Raw genomic sequence first — 23104 nt, 5'->3', positions numbered from 1 at the left:
GCACGTGTGTGTTCAGTCACATCAAGAGACGTGACAGGCGCAAACGCTGATTCAGTGTGGCGGCGGGAGCATCCGAGAGCGCCGGGGATCCTACTGGGAGCAAAATGATATTCATTGGTCTTAAACGCTGAGGATGGCCCGGCCGGTCGTGTTACCACCGCCTGTGTCATGTTACATTATGACCTGAGGACGAGGAGGAGGTGGTGGTGGTGACAGGGAGGGGTGAGGAGAGTCTGATGCTGAGTGGGGGGTCATAGAGAGAATAAATTGTCTCAGGCTCACTTAGTACTTCACTCCTTTGGGCGTACATTTTGACAGTGTAGTGTTGGTCCAAATCCATTACTGTTATTACAGAAAATGGCAGTCACAATATTTATCTGCTTGTTCTTCCTTTTCTTCTCTTTGCCGTACTTCACCCAAAATGCTAAATGACTATTTAAAGACGTTTATTTCTCTATGCATTTGTAGTCAAAATACTTTAGAACACATGCCAGCGTATACAATGTACTACAGATATCCTCAAAGTTTCAAACTTCTTAGCCTAAAGGCGACCTGTTATGCTTTTTTTTCACTTTTCTGACCTATGCATGTAGTTAGATTGTAGTATTCTCGTGTTAAACGATGCCAAAGTTTCAGATAATGAGGTTTGCGCATATGCAAGTGAGCCCTCAAAGAAGTTTGGGATGGCTCAAAATGCTCGGTTTCAAAAGGCGTGGTAAACCTGCCCCTTTGTGATGTCACAGAGGGGCAGACTTGCTTATATTGTTCATTGTTAAGAGACACTAATTTGTGTACGTCAGAATCCACTCCTTATAAGTGTGATAAATTTAACCAGTAATATTTTAAAATATATATTTAAAACAAACTAATTAAATTAATTATTAATCATTATTAGTTGATTAATCATTGTCAGTGTTGTCCAAACTTTAGTACAGCATTTTGTAAATTGATTTTTATTATAATGATTATTTTATTTCAATTTAAAGCATGATAATAATATATTCATTTAAAAAATTGAAGTACTAATAATCCACTATTTATCACTAAAAAGTACCAATTATTACAATTCATTCTAAAAATCGAATTTGTCCATTTATGATTATGGATGTCCGGTGTTAGTAGATTTTATTTAAATACCACTTTCCACCATCAAGTAGTCACAAAACAATTCTTAAAATGCAGTTTAGAGGGAAATAATTACATAAATATGAAAAACACTATATAATGTATAAAATTAATAATTTACATCAGGATTTTTATATTTTAATACTCTTTTTTCCTCTCTTTTCTTTTTCTTTTCTTTCTTTTCTAATTCATGCACAAGTAATGTAATGAAGTTATTCAATCGTCGACTTATAGTTTGGAATACGGACAATATATGTCCCATACAGTCGTTCCAATCCTGCAAGTTTCAGCTTTTGGACCTTGATGCTTATTTTTTTTTGCCTTTTGGAAAAGCAACATCATTGACCTTGGGCTTCAATAATTCAGTCAATACGCAGATATTTTTTTGTCCTGGATGTCGTACACGCGGAATTAGTAGATTTTTAAAGTCAAAAGCTGCAGCTGCGTCAGGATCACAATGATGACAAATCCTGATTATAGCAGAACAATGGTGGCAGGGCTGAAACAAAAGCAGCGTTTTATTTGTTAGCGTGGCATTGAGAGGCAGACGGAGGCGGGTGGGAAACAGCTGCATTGCCTTAAAAGACAAGAGTGCCGCGTCCGCCATTGTTATGACACACCTTGGCAACTTTATTCTTTATGTTGTTGTTTTTGTTGCTTCTCAATGAAAGGAATTGTCTTCAAATGCTATTGTGTTGGAATACTTTGACAGGTTGAAATCTCTAATTGATGCACAAAAGTGGAGATGACTCATATTTAATGGAAATGGCAAAAATAACAATTTTAGAGTACAGTGTTGTGTTTTAGATTATAGACCAGGGGTGTCCAAAGTCCGGCCCAAGGGCCATTATAGGCCTGCAGCTCATTTTTTAAATATGTTCTAAAAATAAAATTAATTCATGATTAATGAGATTATTCTATATTTCACTAATTTTATATTTTAACTCTAACACAAGCTTTTATAGTTTAGCATATATTGACCTACACACACTTTTTTTTTTTAGCACCTTTAATGTTGAAAATGTTGAAAATGTAATTTCTCTTCATGCAGCCTTTGCTGGAAAATGTTTGGACACCTCTTCTATAGATTATTCCATCATTAACTTATTTGTTACCAAAAACATATTTATATTATTTTTACAACCCAACTGCTTACTCCCAAAGACATTTTTTTTTTATGTTTGTACATTTTTAAGTGAAAACGCATCTTGCCTTTGAATGATTGCACATGTTGAAAAATAATAACAACAATTTTTGTGTTGTTTATGTTGTGGAATTGTATAGTATATATGCAATAAATATACGTATATATATGAGAACTGAAATTTTGCTGAAACTTACCTATGTATGTTCTACTGATGATTACTAAATAACGGAAAAAGGTAGAAACAAACAATTTTTTCTGACGAAAGATGAGAGTCTTGTCTTTCATGTCTATATAACCCAACAACACAATATTCTGTGTGCCTTAAAAAATCAGTCAAAATGGCTGGGATTGAATGAGTTAATTTCTTCCTCCGAACCCCATGTTCATTTTCCACATCAGTCAGATGGACGTTCCGTATCACGAGCATCCTGCTATCCTACTCTAGCAGTCAGTGCACGTGGCGCGTTATAGCAGCCCCGCGCGCTTGCAGCTGTGCTAACATCTGTGCAACTGTGTTCTCCATCCACCCCGCTCCCTCCGATAAGCTGCCACCCCTCTGACGGGTATGAATAAAGGACGGAACAATCTGGAGACTCGCTTGCACAAGCTGCCGCCGGGACAGTGCACGTTTTCAATAATCCATGAAGCCCACCCACCCCCAATCCACTTGACTTTTTTTTTTTCCTACTTTTTGTTTTGGGAGTTTATCAGTGGAGTTAGGCCAAACTGACAAGGTGGTTCAGGTGTTTTTGGGGGCAGAAAAGTGTTTCAAACAACAAGATAATTTTTTAAATGTATCCAACATTCATTCATTTTCTACCGCTTATCCTCACGAGGGTCGCTTGGTTGCTGGAGCCTATCCCAGCTGTCTTCAGGCGAGAGGCAGGGTACACCCTGGACTAGTCGGGCACTTATAGACAAACAACCATTCACACTCACATTCATACCTATGGACAATTTGGAGTCGCCAATTAACCTAGCATGTTTTTGGAATGTGGGAGGAAACCGGAGTACCCGGAGAAAACCCACACATGAATGGGAAGAACATGCAAACTCCACACAGAGATGGCCGAGGGTGGAATTGAACTCGGGTCTCCTAGCTATGAGGTCTGCGTGCTAACCACTTGACCGCCGTGCAGCCTGTATCCAACATATATAATGTATTTCAAAGTCAAATTCATTCATTCATTGCATTTGACTTGCTGCTCTCCAACTGGTGCTTGCTTTTCCTCTCTATGGAAGGACATTAGTCACAAGGAAGCTCACTCATGCTTCATGATGAGGAGAGTACTACATTTCTGTGTATGTATTTTATTGTCTGATTATCAAGCATAATGATGTCACACAGGCTGGAGCCTATCCCAGCTGACTTCGGGCGAGAGGCGGGGTACACCCTGGACTGGTGGCCAGCCAATCACAGGGCACATATAGACAAACAACCATTCACACTCACATTCATACCTACGGACAATTTGGAGTCGCTAATTAACCTAGCATGTTTTTTTTTTTGGAATGTGAGAGGAAACCGGAGTATCCGGAGAAAACCCACGCTCATTCAAACCCATGTCGATCTCCTGAGTGTGTGGCCTAAATGCAAACCACTCGTCCACTGTGCAGTACAAAGTAATGAAACAATAAAAGTTACTGTTATTTATATTATTAGCGACAATCTGGCAAACAGAAAGGCGGGCACCATGATCCAACGCAGGGTTAGCATATTAAGATGAGGTGCAAGCCTCATCGTAGCTCTCTGCACTATATTTGATGAGGAAACGTTCAAATCATCATAAAATAAAAAGTCTGCTGTTTATCACGTTACATTAGCATCACTTACACTATAGTTGTCATCAACAGGTTCCACTTGAAAAGCCCGAGTGTTTCCCAGGCTGCAACGCCACTAGCTGGTAACGACACACACCCTCTGCCCCCACTCCATCTTCACACACACATAAACACCCTTCAGCAGCCAGCGGGGAGTCATCCTGTTCCCACTGTGTGGCAAGGGCCCAGCGAAGCACACACACGAGACACACTACTCACCGCTACTAATTACCCGCCTACTTCTAATTATCCAATCATAAAACCATTAGCACCTTATGAACACGGCCCCACCCACACAGCGGCTTCCATGGAATTGTGCAAACACAGAAACATTAATAAGGTTTTTTTTGGGGCCACTTTAAATAAACTTTAGCAGATTTGTCGTCATTCAACCAACCAGTCACTACAAGTGTTTTTAATTGTCAAGCTAAATGACTGCTAAAGCTAACGACATCTTCACCGCTCACGTCCACCGCCGCCGCCCTGTCCACCATGGTTTCCAGACATCATTAAGGCACGGCTGTAGCCGCGGGCTCTCTTCAAACTGTACACTTTATCCATAATTCAGCTGTGGTGCCCTGAATTATTCAAGCAAATAGCAGAGAAAATAATGGAGTTCACAGAATCTTACTTACACGTAAAACTATTTAAATGTGGATTTGAATTTTTGAGGCCTTCAGATGAGAGTCGCGGGGGGTGGGGTGGTAACTAAGCTGCACATGTGACCTCTTTGCCAACCGAGGGTGCTGGAGGGTAGAAGGACTGGCTGGGTCACATTACAGGGGCAAATAAATTAATTCATTCATTTTCTGCCGCTTTTCCTCACGAGGGTCGCGGGGGGTGCTGGAGCCTATCCCAGCTGTCTTCGGGCGATAGGCGGGGTACACCCTGGACTGGTTGCCAGCCAATCACAGGGCACATATAGACAAACAACCATTCACACTCACATTCATACCTATGGACAATTTGGAGTCGCTAATTAACCTAGCATGTTTTTTGGAATGTGGGAGGAAACCGGAGTACCTGAGAACAGGCAAACTCCACACAGAGATGGCCGAGGGTGAAGGGTGGAATTGAACCCTGGTCTCCTAGCTGTGAGGTCTGCGCGCTAACCACTCATCCACCGTGCAAATAAATGAATTCAAGTTATATTTACGCTCATATACGTACATGCAATGCAAATGTTATGTTTGCATGAAAAGTTTGGCGCCATCTAGCAGCATTCCTATACTTCCTGGTGGAGGTGACGTGCGTGTTAAAGGTGTGCTCACGTGAGGACTCCCCCCATGTTTAAGAAGCTAAATGTAGCCATGCCCCCCCCCCCCGATTGATTCCCCATCAGAAAAAAGGCTGAATTAACACGAGTTCCTTGCTTACCGTATCTTGAATCATTTACTCCCCTTGGAGTAAAGCTGGGGTTGGAGGGGGAGGGGGGGGAGGCCATGCAACTTTTATCACGGGAAAAAGAATCAGAATTCCCCGGATAGGAGGCAGGGGTGGCTCATGCATAAGTAAAGTGCACGCTACATGTTAGCACTATAACCTTGCTCAGGGATTTTTGCTGCCAGCGCAGAGTGCATTACTGAGAGGGTTTTTATACGCTATCATATAGAGGCTGTAGGGGCCCGGCGCTTCATCATGGCGCACCGGCGCTTCAGAGGCAAAGTCGCAAGCTGAGAAGGAAGCGCAGGAGAATGTCCTTGGGTCATACACAGCAACACACTTCAGCTTTATTCCCTCTCGTGTTTAGCCTTACGCACCTTCTTGCGCTTGTGTTGTTGCTGCCTTTGATACAACACACACACACACAGACACACACACACACACACTTGCACTGCAGGCCACGCATGTGAATGCTGCACTTTAGCTTCACTGCTAATGGACAAACTCTTCCTGAAACGCTTGATGCTTAAGCAACATTATAGCGACAGTTGACTATTTGCCCACACTAAATATGGCACCGGGGCTGCACGGCGGTCGAGTGGTTAGCGCAGGGTTCAATTTCACCCTCTGCCATCTCTGTGTGGCGTTTGCATGTTCTCCCCATGCATGTGTGGGTTTTCTCCGGGTACTCCGGTTTCCTCCCACATTCCAAAAACATGCTAGGTTAATTGGCGACTCCAAATTGTCCATTGTCCAGAGCCTATCCCAACTGTCTTCGGGCGAGAGGCGGGGGTCCACCCTGGACTGGTGGCCAGCCAATCACAGGGCACATACAGTGAAGAAAATAAGTATTTGAACACCCTGCTATTTTGCTATTTCTCCCACTTAGAAATCATGGAGGGGTCTGAAATTTTCATCGTAGGTGCATGTCCACTGTGAGAGAGATAAACTAAAAAGAAAAATCCAGAAATCACAATGCATGATTTTTTAACAATTTATTTGTGTGATACAGCTGCAAATAAGTATTTGAACACCTGTGTATCATCTAGAATTCTGACCCTGAAAGACCTGTTAGTCTGCCCATTAGAAGTCCACCTGCACTCCATGTATCATCCTGAATCAGATGCACCTGTTTGAGGTCGTTAGCTGCATAAAGACACCTGTCCACCCCATACAATCAGTAAGACTTTAACTTGTAACATGGCGAAGACCAAAGAGCTGTCCAAAGACACCAGAGACAAAATTGTACACCTCCACAAGGCTGGAAAGGGCTACGGAGCAATTACCAAGCAGCTTGGTGAAAAAAGGTCCACTGTTGGAGCTATCATTAGAAAATGGAAGAAGCTAAACATGACGGTCAATCTCAATCGGAGTGGAGCCCCATGCAAGATATCACCTCGTGGGGTCTCAATGATTCTAAGAAAGGTGAGGAATCAGCCCAGAACTACACGACAGGACTTGGTCAATGACCTGAAAAGAGCTGGGACCACCGTTTCCAAGGTTACTGTAGGTAATACACTAAGACGTCATGATGTGAAATCATGCATGGCACGAAAGGTTCCCCTGCTTAAACCAGCACATGTCAAGGCCCGTCTTAAGTTTGCATATGACCATTTGGATGATACAGAGGAGTCATGGGAGAAAGTTTTATGGTCAGATGAGACCAAAATAGAACTTTTTGGTCATAATTCCAATAAGCGTGTTTGGAGGAAGAAGAATGAAGAGTACAATCCGAAGAACACCATCCCTACTGTGAAGCATGGGGGTGGTAGCATCATGCTTTGGGGGTGTTTTTCTGCACATGGGACAGGACGAGTGCACTGCATTAAAGAGAGGATGACTGGGGCCGTGTATTGTGAGATTTTGGGGAACAACCTCCTTCCCTCTGTCAGAGCATTGAAGATGGGTCGTGGCTGGGTCTTCCAACACGACAACGACCCGAAGCACACAGCCAGGAAAACCAAGGAGTGGCTCCGTAAGAAGCATATCAAGGTTCTAGCATGGCCCAGCCAGTCTCCAGACCTGAACCCAATCGAAAATCTTTGGAGGGAGCTCAAACTCCGTGTTTCTCAGCGACAGCCCAGAAACCTGACTGATCTAGAGAAGATCTGTGTGGAGGAGTGGGCCAAGATCCCTCCTTCAGTGTGTGCAAACCTGGTGAAATACTACAGGAAACGTTTGACCTCTGTAATAGCAAACAAAGGCTACTGTACCAAATATTAACATTCATTTTCTCAGGTGTTCAAATACTTATTAGCAGCTGTATCACACAAATAAATTGTTAAAAAAAATCATGCATTGTGATTTCTGGATTTTTCTTTTTAGTTTATCTCTCTCACAGTGGACATGCACCTACGATGAAAATTTCAGACCCCTCCATGATTTCTAAGTGGGAGAAATAGCAAAATAGCAGGGTGTTCAAATACTTATTTTCTTCACTGTATAGACAAACAACCATTCACACTCACATTCACAATTTGGAGTCGCCAATTAACCTAGCATGTTTTTGGAATGTGGGAGGAAACCGGAGTATGGAAAAAACAATTTTTTCCAAATGCCAATTTTGAATCTGAATTTTATGAAGATAATAACATAATTCAGACTAACACTCTAGGAGACCCGAGTTCAATTCCGCCATTGGCCATCTCTTGTGGAGTTTGCATGTTCTCCCCGTGCAGGCGTGAGTTTCTCCGGGCACTCCAAATTGTCCATAGGTATAAATGTGAGTGTGAATGGTTATTTGTCTATATGTGCCCTGTGATTGGCTGGCGACCAGTTCAGGGTGCACCCCGCCCGAAGACAGCTGGGCTAGGCTCCAGCACCCCCCGCAACCCTCGTCAGGATAAGTGGTAAAAAATGAATGAATGAATGAATGTAAAGGTGACTATAGGGGTGTTATTTCCTATCTGGAGGGCTCTAGTAATGTCAAAACCCAATTTTCTATGCTGTATTTATGAAAATATACAATTTATAAATAAGGAATTCTACTTAACGATTGTAAAGGTGACTATAGGGATGTTATTTCCTATCTGGAGGGCTCTAATAATGCCAAAACCCTATTTTCTATGCTGTTACTATGAAAATATTCCATTTACGAACAAGGAATTACAGTTATTACCAACAATATTCGGACAGCTGGGATAGGCTCCAGCACCCCCCGCAATCCTCGTAAGGATAAGCGGTAGAAAATGAATGAATGAATAAATATGGCACCCTAACAGATGCTAGGCCTGAGCCACCTGAACCAAATCCGGTTCTTGGGATATGGAACCATGTTTAAGTATTCTTGGAGACACACTCGGTCATAGACAGCTGTGGACAAACACCTCATATATCAGCATTAAAGCTACAGGCGCACAAAACTGCATGTGCTCAGTAAGACAACACTACCAATACACTATTGTGACAATACACCTGCACCTCCTGACATCAAGTATTTTCATTGGCTGCTCATCGATGTCAACACGGCTAGCTAGATAGCATCGTACTATATCTGCACATTTACTTTGAGACTCCTGAGGATTCTGCAGCCACTCTTGTTGTTCTGGTTCTTTCCATTTGTGTGGAATGGGAAAGGATGGGAAGGACTGCGGGGGTCACGGGAGGAATGAGGAGGCTTGAGTGGGCGGCGAAGTGGAGAAGCAGGAGGCTCAGACGTGAGAACTAATTTGACACATTCGCCCAGATTTCCAGCCCCGTCTGCCACTATCAACACGTTTAGCCCTTCTTGTCTTGTTGCCGTGGGAGATGGGCCTCGTGTGAAGGCCCAGTAAAGGTCTTTCGGATCAATGTTGGGACGCAGTCATCCAGATGCATAATGTCTCTTTTACCAAGCGATAAGAGTCATTTTCCAGCATGGTGCAGAGGGTAAAACGTGAATATATTCTATTTTTCATGTATTAGAAACACATGTTGTTCTTCCTGCACATGTTTTTTTTTATCTGTTTGGCTCTTTTTTTTCTTGGAATCTCCTGAAAATCTTGTTGAAAGATGACAAATCCAAATGATGTCTTATTTTTATACAACATTGGAACAGGACAGGAAGTGAAAATATCCCCTTTGCAGCTATAACAGCTTCCACTCTTCTGGGAGTCCTTTGGAATGTTTTGGACTGGAGTCAATCTATGGGAATTTTTGTTAGTTTAGCTTGAGTTTTATCTTAAATGCCTCATATTATATACTTTGTTTTTTTTCACCAATTGAAAATAAGACTGGGCGGCACGGTGGTCGAGTGGTTAGCGCGCAAACCTCACAGCTAGGAGACCAGGGTTCAATTCCACCCTCGGCCATCTCTGTGTGGAATTTGCATGTTCTCCCCGTGCATGCGTGGATTTTCTCCGGGTACTCCAGTTTCCCTCCCACATTCCAAAAACATGCTAGGTTAATTAGCGACTCCAAATTGTCCATAGGTATGAATGTGAGTGTGAATGGTTGTTTGTCTATATGTGCCCTGTGATAGGCTGGCGACCGGTCCAGGGTGTACCCCGCCTCTTGCCCGAAGACAGCTGGGATAGGCTCCAGCACCCCAGCGACCCTTGTTAGGAAAAAGCGGTAGAAAATGAATGAATGAATGAATGAAAATAAGACTGAGATGTCTCACAATTGGAAAAAAAATGTAGCCTGGATGCTAGAATTTAGTTTAAAAGTGCTTTTAGTAAAACCTACTGGGAACATCTTTGCGTGTCTGTAGCTTTAATGCTAATTATGAGTTTGCATCCCCAATTGTGTCCCCACTTTATCCACTTTCTACATATGGTAACTCTGTACTTGTCCAATGTAATACATGTCACATACAACATAACATTATTTTGCGATGTGTAGCGAAGCCTGCTATTTTTAGAAAGTGGTGGGTGTATACATCTCTTAATGGTAGGTATGTTTTCCTTCATGACTTTATGAAAAGACTATTGTAGACTATTTGACCATCGGCCTGCCTTTAAATGGTCACGTATGGTTTGTACATTGGACCCTGTGAGCGTCTCGCTTGGCTCAGCGATGAATAACAGTAATTGTCCACTGGCTGTCTGCGTCTTTTGTGCCAATGCCAGCTGGCAATGTGTGTTTAACCCCCCACCCCCCACCTCACTCCCCGGCCCCCTTTCACCTCTCACCCAACATACACATTTGACTACATTTCACTACAGCTGTGGTCACATGACCCTGCTGTGATAATGCTCGCTTTTGTGACACCGGCATTAATATACAAATGACATGCAGACAGGACCGCTGGGTCTATCAGCCCCCCCCCTTCCACTCTTTCCAAAACTGATGCTTTTCCAAATGACCAGTATATAGCAATTTAGCATCTTGCATGATGGCTCATTTTCCGAGGTGACGTTTTACCATATTGAGTCTCCCAGACAGACAATTTGAAATACTACAGAAACTGATCACCTCTATTCTTTTATGTGTGCTTTACAGACTGGACTTGAAACTAAACAGGAAAACGAAATCAAATAGTACTCAAATTGCATGATGAGTACTATAAATTTGTACAAGTTGGCAGGTCTGCTTTAATATTGAAAGCCCACCTTATAGTTCATGAATGAATGCGTACATGTCACTCCCTGATGCCTTAAGAGCTGCACTGGACAACAAGGACTGTCCGGGGCTTTTATCTCATTGGCTGGTGTAGAACTTGTGTGGTCAGCAGTTCGAACCCGCTGTTTGGATGACAACCATCATGAACGCTCTCTATACGACAGGAACATATGTATTTCATCATTGACGTCTTGATGGGACAATAGTGTATATGAGACAAATGTCCAGTGTTGCACCAAAGGTCGAAGGCTAATTCTCTAACTTCCTGCGACCTTTCTCATGTCGCATGTGCGAGACGAAAAGATGACAAAACAGTGCTATCGGTCTAACCTTTGGCACATTGATTAGCTGTTTCGTCAGCATAAGAAACGGCAGCATTAAAGCCTTAATGATGACCAATTTTAGGACGCGAGAGGACCCCAGCTGTGTCTAGGTCTAGACATATTGGCCTATGATGAGCTAAAGTGAGTCCATTTACCCACATTGCACTCCTCCTCGCCCGCTACCAGCAAACACATATGCATAATGGAGGAATAATGGAATCTTCTAATCGTTTGTTTGGGCCAGAGACGAGAGCTCCTAAATGACAAGCCCCTCTGGCCTATAACACCATTAGAATTTCAAGTATGAGATCTTTTTTTTTTTTTTTTTTTTCCCAGGTGGAATATTGAGATTTGCCGCCGTGGCTTTTTGCTCTCTTGCCAGCTTGCCGCGACATTCCCTCATTGTGACACGTGTCTGCCAATCACAGTGATGGACAGCTAACACAGAGAGGACAAAGACTAGACAGTTTGTTTGAGGGAAGCATTGAGTGACACCTCTATGCAAGGAAGCCCTCCCAAAGTCATGTCCTGCACTTCATTTACTGCTGAAACCACGCCGTGCACATGTTTATGGCCGCTGTATTTACAACTTCTGCAATAAAACGTCAGTTTTTATTCATTTTAAAGCTCAGCGTATACTTTATTGATACCTTTAGGTAGATTTCTTTTGCGGTGTAAACAGGACCTGCAAAATTGATAAAAAAAATAGAAAAATACATTATTCAAAATGACAAAAAATTAAATAGTCCTTACCTGAGTCCTACTGGGATGCTGTGGCATGACCGTATAAAGGCGGTTCCTGCTGGAAAACCATCAAATGTGGCTAAATTACAACAATTCTGCAAAGATGAGTTGGCCAAAATTCCTCCACAGAGACTCATTGCAAGTTAGCGCAAACACTTTATATCTATATAGTCAATGTAAATGATATATTATGTAACATTTTCACCTCTACTATTATAATGCACAGGTGTAAGATTAGATTTGAAAATAGTTTCAACAATATGCAACCGAGTGTGCCGCCATCTGCACCAACAGTTTGCCACCAAAGCAGAAGCTCATGATTATTTGAATATTTGCTCTTCTCATGAATTAAACAACTTGCTGGACGACACTGTGTGTAAGTGTGTGTGCAGTCGTCAGCGTGTTTGTGTGTGTGTGTGTGTGTGTGTGTCCCTGGCGCTTGCACTTAGACATGAAGAAAACATGAGTGTTTCACACTTTCACACACGACGCATCGTAAGACTGAATCGTGTGTGCGAGTGTGCATAGGTTAAACGCCATCGGCCGCCATCTTGCTGGCTCACAGGTGACCGTTGGACATATGTTTGTGTGTCTACTGTATGTGATGTCATGCACTCTCTTCATGTGTCCCACAGGGCTGGGAGGCTGCTGCCAGGAGGACAGATGACGGAACCTGAAGACACAGGTATTTTCTAAATTCATATATTGTATAATATAGAACACAATTTTTTTCATTTATTAATTTAATTTATTCATGTATTATCAATTTTTTTTTATTTAATTATTATATTATATTATATTATATATTTGCAATTTTATATAGTATATTATTTACTAAAATTTTATATTATATTATATTTCATATTTGCAATTTTATATAGTATATTATTTACTAAAATGTTTCACTTTTGTGGCTATTATTTACATGTTAATGCATTATTTATATAAAAATGCTAATTCACCCAATTTTCAAAACTGTACAGTAAAAAAAACTAACTGATCTGTTTTAGTTGAAAAAATTGCATTCGTGTGGATGGACATTTTCTAGCAAATAATGATAATGTTAATGTCTTTTTTATGTGCTCACAATGTGTTTAAAATCCACATCAAAGCGCCTGAAACTGTATCAAAGATCAAATTGCAACATCCTCGCACGTTCCGGCCAGTGTGATGATGTCACAGGCTGCTTTTGGGGTGTTTTTTTGGGAGCCATGAGAGGCCGGTAATCCCTGTGTTTCTAGGATGAGGCCCGCTGGGATACTATGAAAGTTGTAACAAGATCTGTCCGTATGGGTTGGAGATTAACACCAGTGTCATATTTGCTTCTGTTTGCCAGAAGCGGACCTCACTTTCTAGCAAGCCTGAACAATACATGCTTGTTGCGTAATTTGGTCAAATAATAATAATAATAAGGAAGACTAATGGTTATAGTAAACACACATAGAAACATGTGTAAGAGTCCTTAGTGATGAAGAAACGTTTAAGTAGAAACACAGGCTGCTGTACCTTGGCGAACCTCTGGACCTTCACTTTTTGTGTGTGTGTGTGTGTGTGTGTGTGTGTGTGTGTGTGTGTGTGTGTGTGTGTGTGTGTGTGTGTGTGAAATCTGTAGGGCTGGACCCACTTCAGAGGAAAGAGTGTGCTTGTGTGTCTTATTGGAAGCGCATTGCCGCAGTAGTCTGAAAAGCCAAAGCTGACGGCCTGGCGGTGGGAAAAGGCTCCTCTGATATGTCGGCACACCCACCCACATATACATGCATACACAGGCGGAGTGAGGAGTCAGCTGTCTAGGCGTGTTTCTCAGCTCATTAAAAGCAAATCCCCACGACCGGACTGAAGAATTTCAATTAGAAGACATCTTCTTTGATGTCCGCAGTATCTGTAGTCAGCCTGGGTGCTTCCAGTAGGTACAACACACGTTTATACCGTGTGTGGCCTCTCTAATGCACTCTTATGCTAGGAGTCCACTGGGCTGGTGCCAGTTGGTGCCAGTTCAAGCCGAAGATTATATGAATGACTCGTAGTGGCTCGCTGTAGCGCCGAATTAATGTTCGATCGGCATGTTGCCGTTATTCACGCCACAGCGAGCCACTATGCGCCAATCACATAATCTTTGGTGCGAACTGGCACCAACTGGCGCCGGCCCAGTGGACTCCTAGCATCATTGGCACAACTTGGCTCGCGCCATTACATTCCAGTGGATTCCAATAGGCGGATTGTTTGCGACATTTGGTTCCACTTGGTGGACACTTCAAGTGGCACGACAAAGATTTTAAACATTTTGAAATTTTCTTGCCAAATTTTTGCCGCCGTTACGGGCCACCACGAGCCAGTTGGGAGGCAGTTTGAGCCACTGCATGCCACTAGGCACATTATTGGGGACACTAGACACCACAGCAAATTGCATTGCCGTGAACTGGCACCAACTGGCACCGGCCCAGTTGACTCCTAGCATTACTGGCACAACTTGGCTCACGCCATTACATTCCAGTGGATTCCAATAGGCGGATTGTTTGCGACATTTGGTTCCACTTAGTGGACACTTCATGCCAATTGCTTGATGCAAGTGACGCGATGAAGATTTTAAACATTTTGAAATTTTCTTGCCAAATTTTTGCCGCTGTTATGGGCCACCACGAGCCAGTTGGGAGTCAGTTTGAGGCACTGCACGCCACTAGGCACCTTATTGGGGACACTAGGCGCCACAGCAAATTGTCGTGAACTGGTGCCAACTGGCGCTGACCCAGTGGACTCCTAGCATCATTGGCGCAACTTGGCTCGTGCCATTACATTCCAGTGGATTCCAATAGGCGGATTGTTTGCGACATTTGGTTCCACTTAGTGGACACTTCATGCCAATTGCTTGATGCAAGTGGCGCGACGAAGATTTTAAACATTTTGAAATTTTCTTGCCAAATTTTTGCCGCCGTTACGAGCCACCACAAGCCAGTTAGGAGACAGTTTGAGCCACTGCACGCCACTAGGCACCTTATTGGGGAAAGGCACTTCAGAAAGGCACTTCTCATCTTGAGGAAGTGTATAGGCTCCTTATCATGTTAGAAAACTGTTTTGCAGGCCTAGTTTCTGCTCCACAAGGCAGCAGAGCCCTTTGGCATCGAAACCCACAACTGTGCTGCCCCATTCTGGATCCGCTCTGCTTACCCCTTTTGGGGAAGAGGCTAGAAAAGGTGCCCTAAAAATAGTCTGCCCGTCACATCCTGGCCGGGCAGATCACCACATGCGGCCGAAAACATAACACAATTAACTTCTGAGCCTCACCACACACTGATGGACAGTGTAACCGGTGACAGACTCCAGAGGAGAATTACCGTCATCTCTAGAGAGCTAGGAGATGTATAATTGATAGGCCTGCTCTCTTTGAAATCTAGCAATGAAGGGAAAATGAAGCGGGAAAAAGGGGGTCTATACCTTCTTCTGGAAGGGCAAAGGCAGAATACATTGAATTCCAAAGAGAAAGTAAAAAAGACCTTGTGTGCATACCTTGATATACGTAGCTATGGCCTAAATTCCCAAGGTAGAGAAGATTATTCTCCCTGGAGACTCCAGGTTTGGTCGGGATCATCGCATGTGGAAGGGCACCATTGGGTGAGAAGGCAGTGGGAAGATCAGCTAGAGGAACACATTTTAAGGTTTCTTGTCTCCAAGAACTCACATCACATTGATTTTGTCATCTAAGAACTAAAGATGAGCAAATGGTAACATCACAAGAGCCATGTTTGGCACAGAAGACTCCTGGTCGGACCATTGACCTGTTTTATTCCACCATGATCCTCAATCTAAAGAAGACAAGACGGACTCAAAAGGGGCAGATCACACAAAGGTTGAACCTTGATAGCCTGCAGGTACCTGTCACTCAGCGGCAACTCCAGGCCTCTCAAGAAAAATGCCTCCAACAGGGGTCTCCAGACAACACTGAAGACCACTGGAATACTCTCAGATACACCTTGATGTCTGTAAAAATACCCTTGGATATAAGCCGAGGCTGCTTCAATGGAAATGATAGAAATCCACAACTCGTCCATGATGGTGGAGAAATAAAGCAATGGAGATCCTGACACTGGTAACACCATGAGTTGTTTTCATTGCGTCACATGTTATGGAGGTTCAGCGAGCCCCCAGTGGGCAAAAGAGGCACTACAACAACAACATCAAGACCAACCTAAATAAGTTTCATGTCACACTGGATGAATGGGCGAACATCACACCCGACAGGCACTTATAGAGTGAAGTTCAATTCCACCCTCGGCCATCTCTGTGTGGAGTTTGCATGTTCTCCCCGTGCATGCGTGGGTTTTTTCCGGGTACTCCAGTTTCCTCCCATATTCCAAAAACATGCTAGGTTACTTAGCGACTCCAAATTGTCCATAGGTATGAATGTGAGTGTGAATGGTTGTTTGTCTATATTTGCCCTGTGATTGGCTGGCCACCAGTCCAGGGTGTACCCCACCTCTCGCCCGAAGACAGCTGGGATAGGCTCCAGCACCTTCCGCGACCCTTGTGTGGATAAGCGATAGAAAATGAATGAATGAATAAATGGAAGAGTGCTCTTTGGGCTAAAGAAAAGCCCATTAAATGGTGTTGTGCAATAATAAGTACTAATACATCACATTTCTATTGCGCTAATTGTGCAATTTTTGCTATTTTTTCTGGGGAAAAAAGTCAAAGACAGCTGGGATAGGTTCCAGTGAATGAACACGTATTAGCACTTTAGTTGCAATGGAAAAAAAATTGAGCTATATTACTTGAGTTGACCAATAGAACTCGCTGGACATAAGTACTGTACAATGGCATTTTGGTAAGTCTATGACAGATTGTTTTGTATAGAATTTGTATTATATAATTTTTAAGCATGTTATGTAAGAACAGTATGTTTTAGTACAAAGGTGTGTATTATGAAGCAATCATTCATTCATTCATTTTCTACCGCTTATCCTCACGAGGGTCGCGGGGGTGCTGGAGCCTATCCCAGCTGTCTTCAGGCAAGAGGCGAGGTACACCCTGAACTGGTCGCCAGCCAATCACAGGGCACATATAGACAAACAACCATTCACACTCACATTCATGCCTATGGACAATTTGGAGTCGCTAATTAACCTAGCATGTTTTTGGAATGTGGGAGGAAACCGGAGTACCCGGAGAAAACCCACGCATGCACGGGGAGAACATGCAAACTCCACACAGAGATGAATTGAACCCTGTTCTCCTAGCTATGAGGTCTGCGCGCTAACCACTCGACCGCCGTGCAGCGCTGAAGCTATCATATGAAAAGAAAATCAGTCTCTTTGCTTGCATATATTCTTCCCTGAAGTTCTCATTGAAGACATACTCAGAGTCACCAAAGAGGACACAAGTGGGCAGTAGAATTTAGAATGAATGTAAAAATCATCTGTAAATGTGTTTAAAAAATATTTTTTATAGCTGTTTGATGTTTATGATGCGTCTCGATACCTTTTTTGCTCAGCTTCTGCGAAACGTCTTTGTTCGCCTACTCACCTGACCTACGACCTCTCTCAAACTTGCGCCAGTGCATTTTGGCGCTAGGAAACATAGAGCAGCTCCTCGTTCCTCCGTCGTTCCGATGCTGAGGTTTTCGCTGTCTCTTTTCCCTCTCTTGTGTGTGCAAGCTTCTTGTCAGGGATTTGCCTCTTCAATCCCACAAATCAACAGAGGATGGATGGCCATTGTGCCCAATCAAAGCACTTCCTCCTGGGATAATCCTTCAATTTGAGCAGGAAGAAAAGCCCGGTGCAGGGAGCGAATGGGTGAGGGGGGGTTGAGGGGGGGGGTATGTTCTGGATCAATCCTATGAAGGGCCTACATTATACACACTCATTTAGATTTTCACCAAAGTGACACAGCCTGATGGCATCCTTTGACTGCTCTCCCCTTTGTGTTTATCTCATTTAACCCTCCTTTTCTTTCCTTATTAATCTGTTTATTCCTCTGCTGCTGTTGTCAGCGAAGTGTCCTGGCGCACCAGCTTGTTAGCACGTGGCGGCTCCTTCTGTAGCACGCCGCCACCGCCGCCGTGATTGACACGTCGCCGGCTAAAGCTACTCGGTTACAGTGGATGCGCGCTGACAGGAGCGTCAAAGCTGAATGTTCGCACAAAAGGCCCAGCCAGCTTCCATCGGAGAAGGAGGAGGAGGTGACGGAGATGTAATTAGCCACATTTGTCAGGTTAGCTTGACGGGGCAACTCGAAATGCCACGTTTAGGTCCTGGGCGTGCATATAAGCTGCAGATTTTGTCGGATTGCTTTCATTTCTGGTGTCTTTTTAGTCTCATCTCATCATGTGACAGACATTGTTATGTCAAGGCCTTTTCTGCATTTAATGCACCTGATTTGGGAACTTTGTCAATAGCAAAGAGAAAACATCCGGCAAATAGCGACGCTTTGTCAAGGCTGTCATGGTTTTGATATCGACAAACAAAAGCAGTGGCGTGTTTGTGAGCTGTCAAAACCTCTCTTCTCAATATGAGACTCTGTAACCTCAACCTTGATCTTTTTTCAGTTTCCATCACTGAACCTAACAAAATGTAACCAGCATTAATGTGGAAATAATTTGTGATAAAATTCATAGTTATATCTTCTGACATGTCATCAATACACCGGCATCAAATGTGAATATTTTTATGAGTCAATACTACATATTTCCTCAAAGGGGCACCCCTCAAATACCAGTTTTCATTACCAGTTACATTGCATATATTTTTTATTGACTAAAAGAAGATAACATAGCATACATCTATATCCAAATTCATTATCATATTAGTACACACTCAAAGAGTACTTAAAAACAGACAGCAAAAAATGTGGCGCTTAATAACAGTATTGCATATGTTGGGTTGGAAATAAAATACATAAAGTAATAAAATGTACTTCACCATCAGTAACGGTACTACATAATAAATGGTACTAATACATTATTATATTAACAATAAATAATAATCATATTATGATTATAATATTAATATTATAATAATATAATATAATATAATATAATATATGTAATATAATATAATAATAGTTTTATAAATATTATTATAATAATATTAATATTATTATAATATATTATTATCATTATTATATATAATATTATTGTAGTCATATGTTATATTAATATTATTAATATTATATAATAATAGTATTATAATAATATTATAATGCATAATTTCTTTTAATATGTCATATTTCATTCTGTAAAGTTGTGAAATTACTACCGTATTTCTGACATGTATTTTCTCACAAGCAGTTCATACTGTCTGTCAAAGGTTTGCAGCATTTCTTGAAATGCTGGCTTTTCAGCTGTATTGAAGAACAGCATTTCTTTCACAATACCTTTCTGTGAACGCGCACAATTTTGCACTGTTCCGTTTGTATTGACTTTGCCGACCAAAACATCTCAGTGAGAATTTCCGCAATATCGTTAGTTATACTGTTAATGAATGTTTAACATTGTTGTAATTAGAGCATAGAAAACCTGATCATGATAGTTTAACATTATTAGAGCTCTGTAGACATGAAATAACACCCCTATAGTCATTACACCAGATTGCTATTACATTACAGGGACTATAGTCGGCTGCTAGCTAGCAAGCTAATGAGCTAACAAGCTAACCAACTAGCCTTAAATTTATTTCTTCTAAACTTAAGAAATGATTTCAAACAGAGTGGGGAAGAAGGACAATGTAAGAAGCCATAAACTTACCACTTCCACACATAATGGGAGGAGAACCTTTTTTTTCACTCTGCCTCTTTGTCTGGCTAATGTAATAAGGCTAAATGTCTCATCTATATAAATTACTGCTGCCTAGTGGCCAGAATATTACATATCATAGTGTGATATATCGAGGGAGCAATAATCAAACCATGACATTTTGAGGCATAACTGTACTGGTGAGTTTGACACCAGTTTAAACTTCAATACAATGGCCATGTCTACTTGCAGTACATACTGTAGTTCTGAGTGCATCTTGAGTTAATGCAGAGTGCTGTATATTTCTATACGTTCAAGGCCCTCACTTTTAATACTCTGATGGCTGAGATAATTGTTGTATTACGTGAGGTTGTAAAATGAGGACATATGCAAACGTCCATCGGTGCATTATCTATACGTTGTCAGGGAGGTAATAGCTATTGATTCTTTGATAGCTCTTCTTTAAAAGGTAACGTCTTAATGTTGTTTCAGGGAGTACTCAGCGTACTTGAGTGAAATAGTAAGTGTTTATTAAAGTGTGTTATTTCAGAAAAAAAAAGCAGCACTTTCAAAAGTGACGAAAGCGATTAAAAATAGACTCATCGGGCCTTCCCGTGCCAGAACCTCCATCGTAAAAAAACATCATTTTCCAGCTTTAGGAGAGGCTCCGGCGCTTGGTTATGATGTTAATAAGTTGCTATGTCTGGGCCAGCACACATGCTTCTGTTGTGTCTCTTGGAACTTGAAGTGGTTTTGACTCGATGGCAGCTGCTGTTGGCTCGCGTCCGACCAGGAAAAAGACGACAATTGTTATCCCAGTTTTGTTGTTGTTGAGGTCTTGTCATTGTACAATATATTTTTTTTCCACGCAGATCCATTGATGTCTTGTAACCCAAACTCTTGGATCGGCGCATGCCAGTTGCATCAATAGATATCATTGAACAGAGCTCACTAAACACGACCTTTACCGGACTTCTGAGGTTCTCCAGTGCAGGAAGTCAAAACAGATGAGTGGATTAAGTGTTAGGCAGCGCCCCTGGAGACTCATTAGAATGGAGGACAGGAATCAGAGAAGAGAAAAGGACCGATCCCAGCTGTACGCCGACATCCCTCCTCCTCCTCATGTGACCTCATCACCAGGAGAGACGTCTGTCTGGTGAGTCAAACGCCAACCACAGAAAACTGAAGCTGCGCTGAAGACGCAACATAACCACCGGTGTTGGTTTTAAAGTCTTAAAGGCACTCGGGGAGTATATTGGCAGGGACATGTTTCAGCACTTAGGACGCCATTTTGACTTTTATCTTGTCTGTTGCAGCAATACTTCCTACAAGGTTACATATCAGGGTCTTAATCCTGGAGCAAAGTGCTACCTTTCTTTGTCCATAATGAATCCTTGAAGCTTGCAAGTGGTAGGATGCTCGCCGTTTTCACACAGAGGGACCCAGTAACAGGAGATTTGATGTTGGTTCTGTGTAAGTTTACACAGTACTTGTAGGACAACTATTGCATTGAACATGACAGGGTGAGAGATGGTGTCGGGTGTCAAACTTCACGTCCGGGTTTCCTAGCCAACATCCTGTTACCACTCTTATACTAACTCCAAAGGTGGAACACTTCAGATTGACTTTGTTCCCTCCATTCTGTATTAGTACTCCTTTTTTAACAGGTAGTGTGGAAGAGGCTACTATATGCTAGTACCTGCTACCTTTGTACTCTTTTGGAGAAAGTAAAACGTAAACACTATACTATACTTTTATTTTTTTTCCCAGAAAAAATTGCAAAAATTATGCAATTAGCGCTATAGAAATGTTATTTAATACTATTGCACAACACAATTTAATGGGCTTTTCTTTGGCCCAATATGCACTCATCCGTTTATTCATTCATTCATTTTCTACCGCTTATCCTCACAAGGATCGCAGGGGGTGCTGGAGCCTATATCAGCTGGAGCCTACCCCCCCCCCCCCCAAAAAAAAAAAATGTTTGCTTTTCCTCTCTATGGAAGGACATTAGTCACAAAGAAGCTCAATCATGCTTCATGATGAGGCAAGTACTGCATTTCTGTGTATTTTATTGTCCGATTAGCAACCACAATGATGTCACACAGGCTGTAGAAAGTCCATCCATAGCTGGAGCCTATCCCAGCTGACTTGTGGGCGAGAGGCGGGGTACACCCTGGACTGGTCACCCAGCCAATCACAGGGCACATATAGACAAACAACCATTCACACTCACATTCATACCTATGGACAATTTGGAGTCGCCAATTAACCTAGCATGTTTTTGGAATGTGGGAGGAAACCGGAGTACCCGGAGAAAACACACGCATGCACGGGGAGAACATGCAATGTCCTGGAATTGAACTCAGGTCTCCTAGCTGTGAGGCTTGTGTGCTAACCACTCGGTCACCGTGCAGCCACAATACAAACAAACTATGTGAAAAAATGCAGCATAACATAACATTCAAATTCTATAATGATAATGTATTTAAGAGCGAAATGCAACATGATTTGTTTAGTGTATTATTTGTGAAAGTGTAGTGAAAGTGCATCCACGTTGGGTTCACATTGTGCTGATGTGATGGACGATGTGAGTAATTGTGGTTAAGTGGGAAATGGAGCGTTAATGTTTATGAGGCACCATCACCTGCTTTCACACCGCTCTGGCACCAGCCGGAGCGCTGCCTCCCTATTCCCAGATTACGCCACCCCTTGTATATCGGCCTTGTGAAAAGGAACACATGCGGCCTTTATTTTAAACACTCGCTCGTCCCTTCCAGCTAAATGCTGTAAATTTTCAGTCCAACCCCGTTTTGTAGCGTGTTATTTTCCTACGCCGGAGCTCCGTTCACTTCTCCAGTGCAGTGCTCTGCCTGCATCTGACCGCCGCGCTCCCCTCTCGGCTCCGGGAGGCCCACAAGTGTCCCGACCTCTTCCTCTGGTGGCGCTTTTAAGCCCGGATCAGATGTTAGCCTTTAAAGAGCAAAAAAAAAAAAAAAAAAGTTTGATGTGGATGAGCAACTGCCTATGGAACACTTTAATCTGCAATGCTGTAATGTATTTAATTTCACACCCTCTGATGTTGTTGCCCCTTCTTAGGATTACCCAGGGGAGGGAGGGGGTGGGAGCACAAGGACATGGCAGCAGGAGGAACAGGGAGGGGGGAATTAAGAACAAGACTTAAAAAAGACAGAGGGAAAGGGGTATTTTAAAGTGCTGTATAAGAACTTTTATGTTAGGTATCCATTAACTTTGCCCATTTATATGCAGATCATAACAACATCGCCAACTAATGGCGCG

At 42.5% G+C, this 23104-nt stretch overlaps 1 protein-coding gene across 6 annotated transcripts in view; it reads left to right on the top strand.

The window, feature by feature from the left end:
- LOC131108007 (uncharacterized) overlaps positions 1-23104 on the top strand; it is a 122506-nt gene that overhangs the window by 96006 nt on the left and 3396 nt on the right. For 4 of the 6 annotated variants that reach the window (XR_009120373.1, XR_009120374.1, XR_009120376.1 and 1 more), the window contains 2 exons: positions 12720-12769; positions 20677-20960. Coding sequence is in view for 2 of the 6 variants with exons in the window: in XM_058058590.1 (XP_057914573.1) it covers positions 11677-11782 (106 nt within the window). In the remaining 4 variants the exon portion in view is untranslated. Of the gene's footprint in view, positions 1-11676; positions 11804-12719; positions 12770-20676; positions 20961-23104 lie in introns of those variants that run through there. The other 2 variants (XM_058058589.1, XM_058058590.1) reach the window with 2 other exon arrangements.

The sequence above is a fragment of the Doryrhamphus excisus genome, chromosome 20 (assembly GCF_030265055.1).
Source record: "Doryrhamphus excisus isolate RoL2022-K1 chromosome 20, RoL_Dexc_1.0, whole genome shotgun sequence".
In the NCBI taxonomy this organism is placed as follows: Eukaryota; Metazoa; Chordata; class Actinopteri; order Syngnathiformes; family Syngnathidae; genus Doryrhamphus; species Doryrhamphus excisus.
The sequence above is the reverse complement of the archived record's forward strand: the minus strand, read 5'-3'. Positions and strand labels throughout refer to the sequence as shown.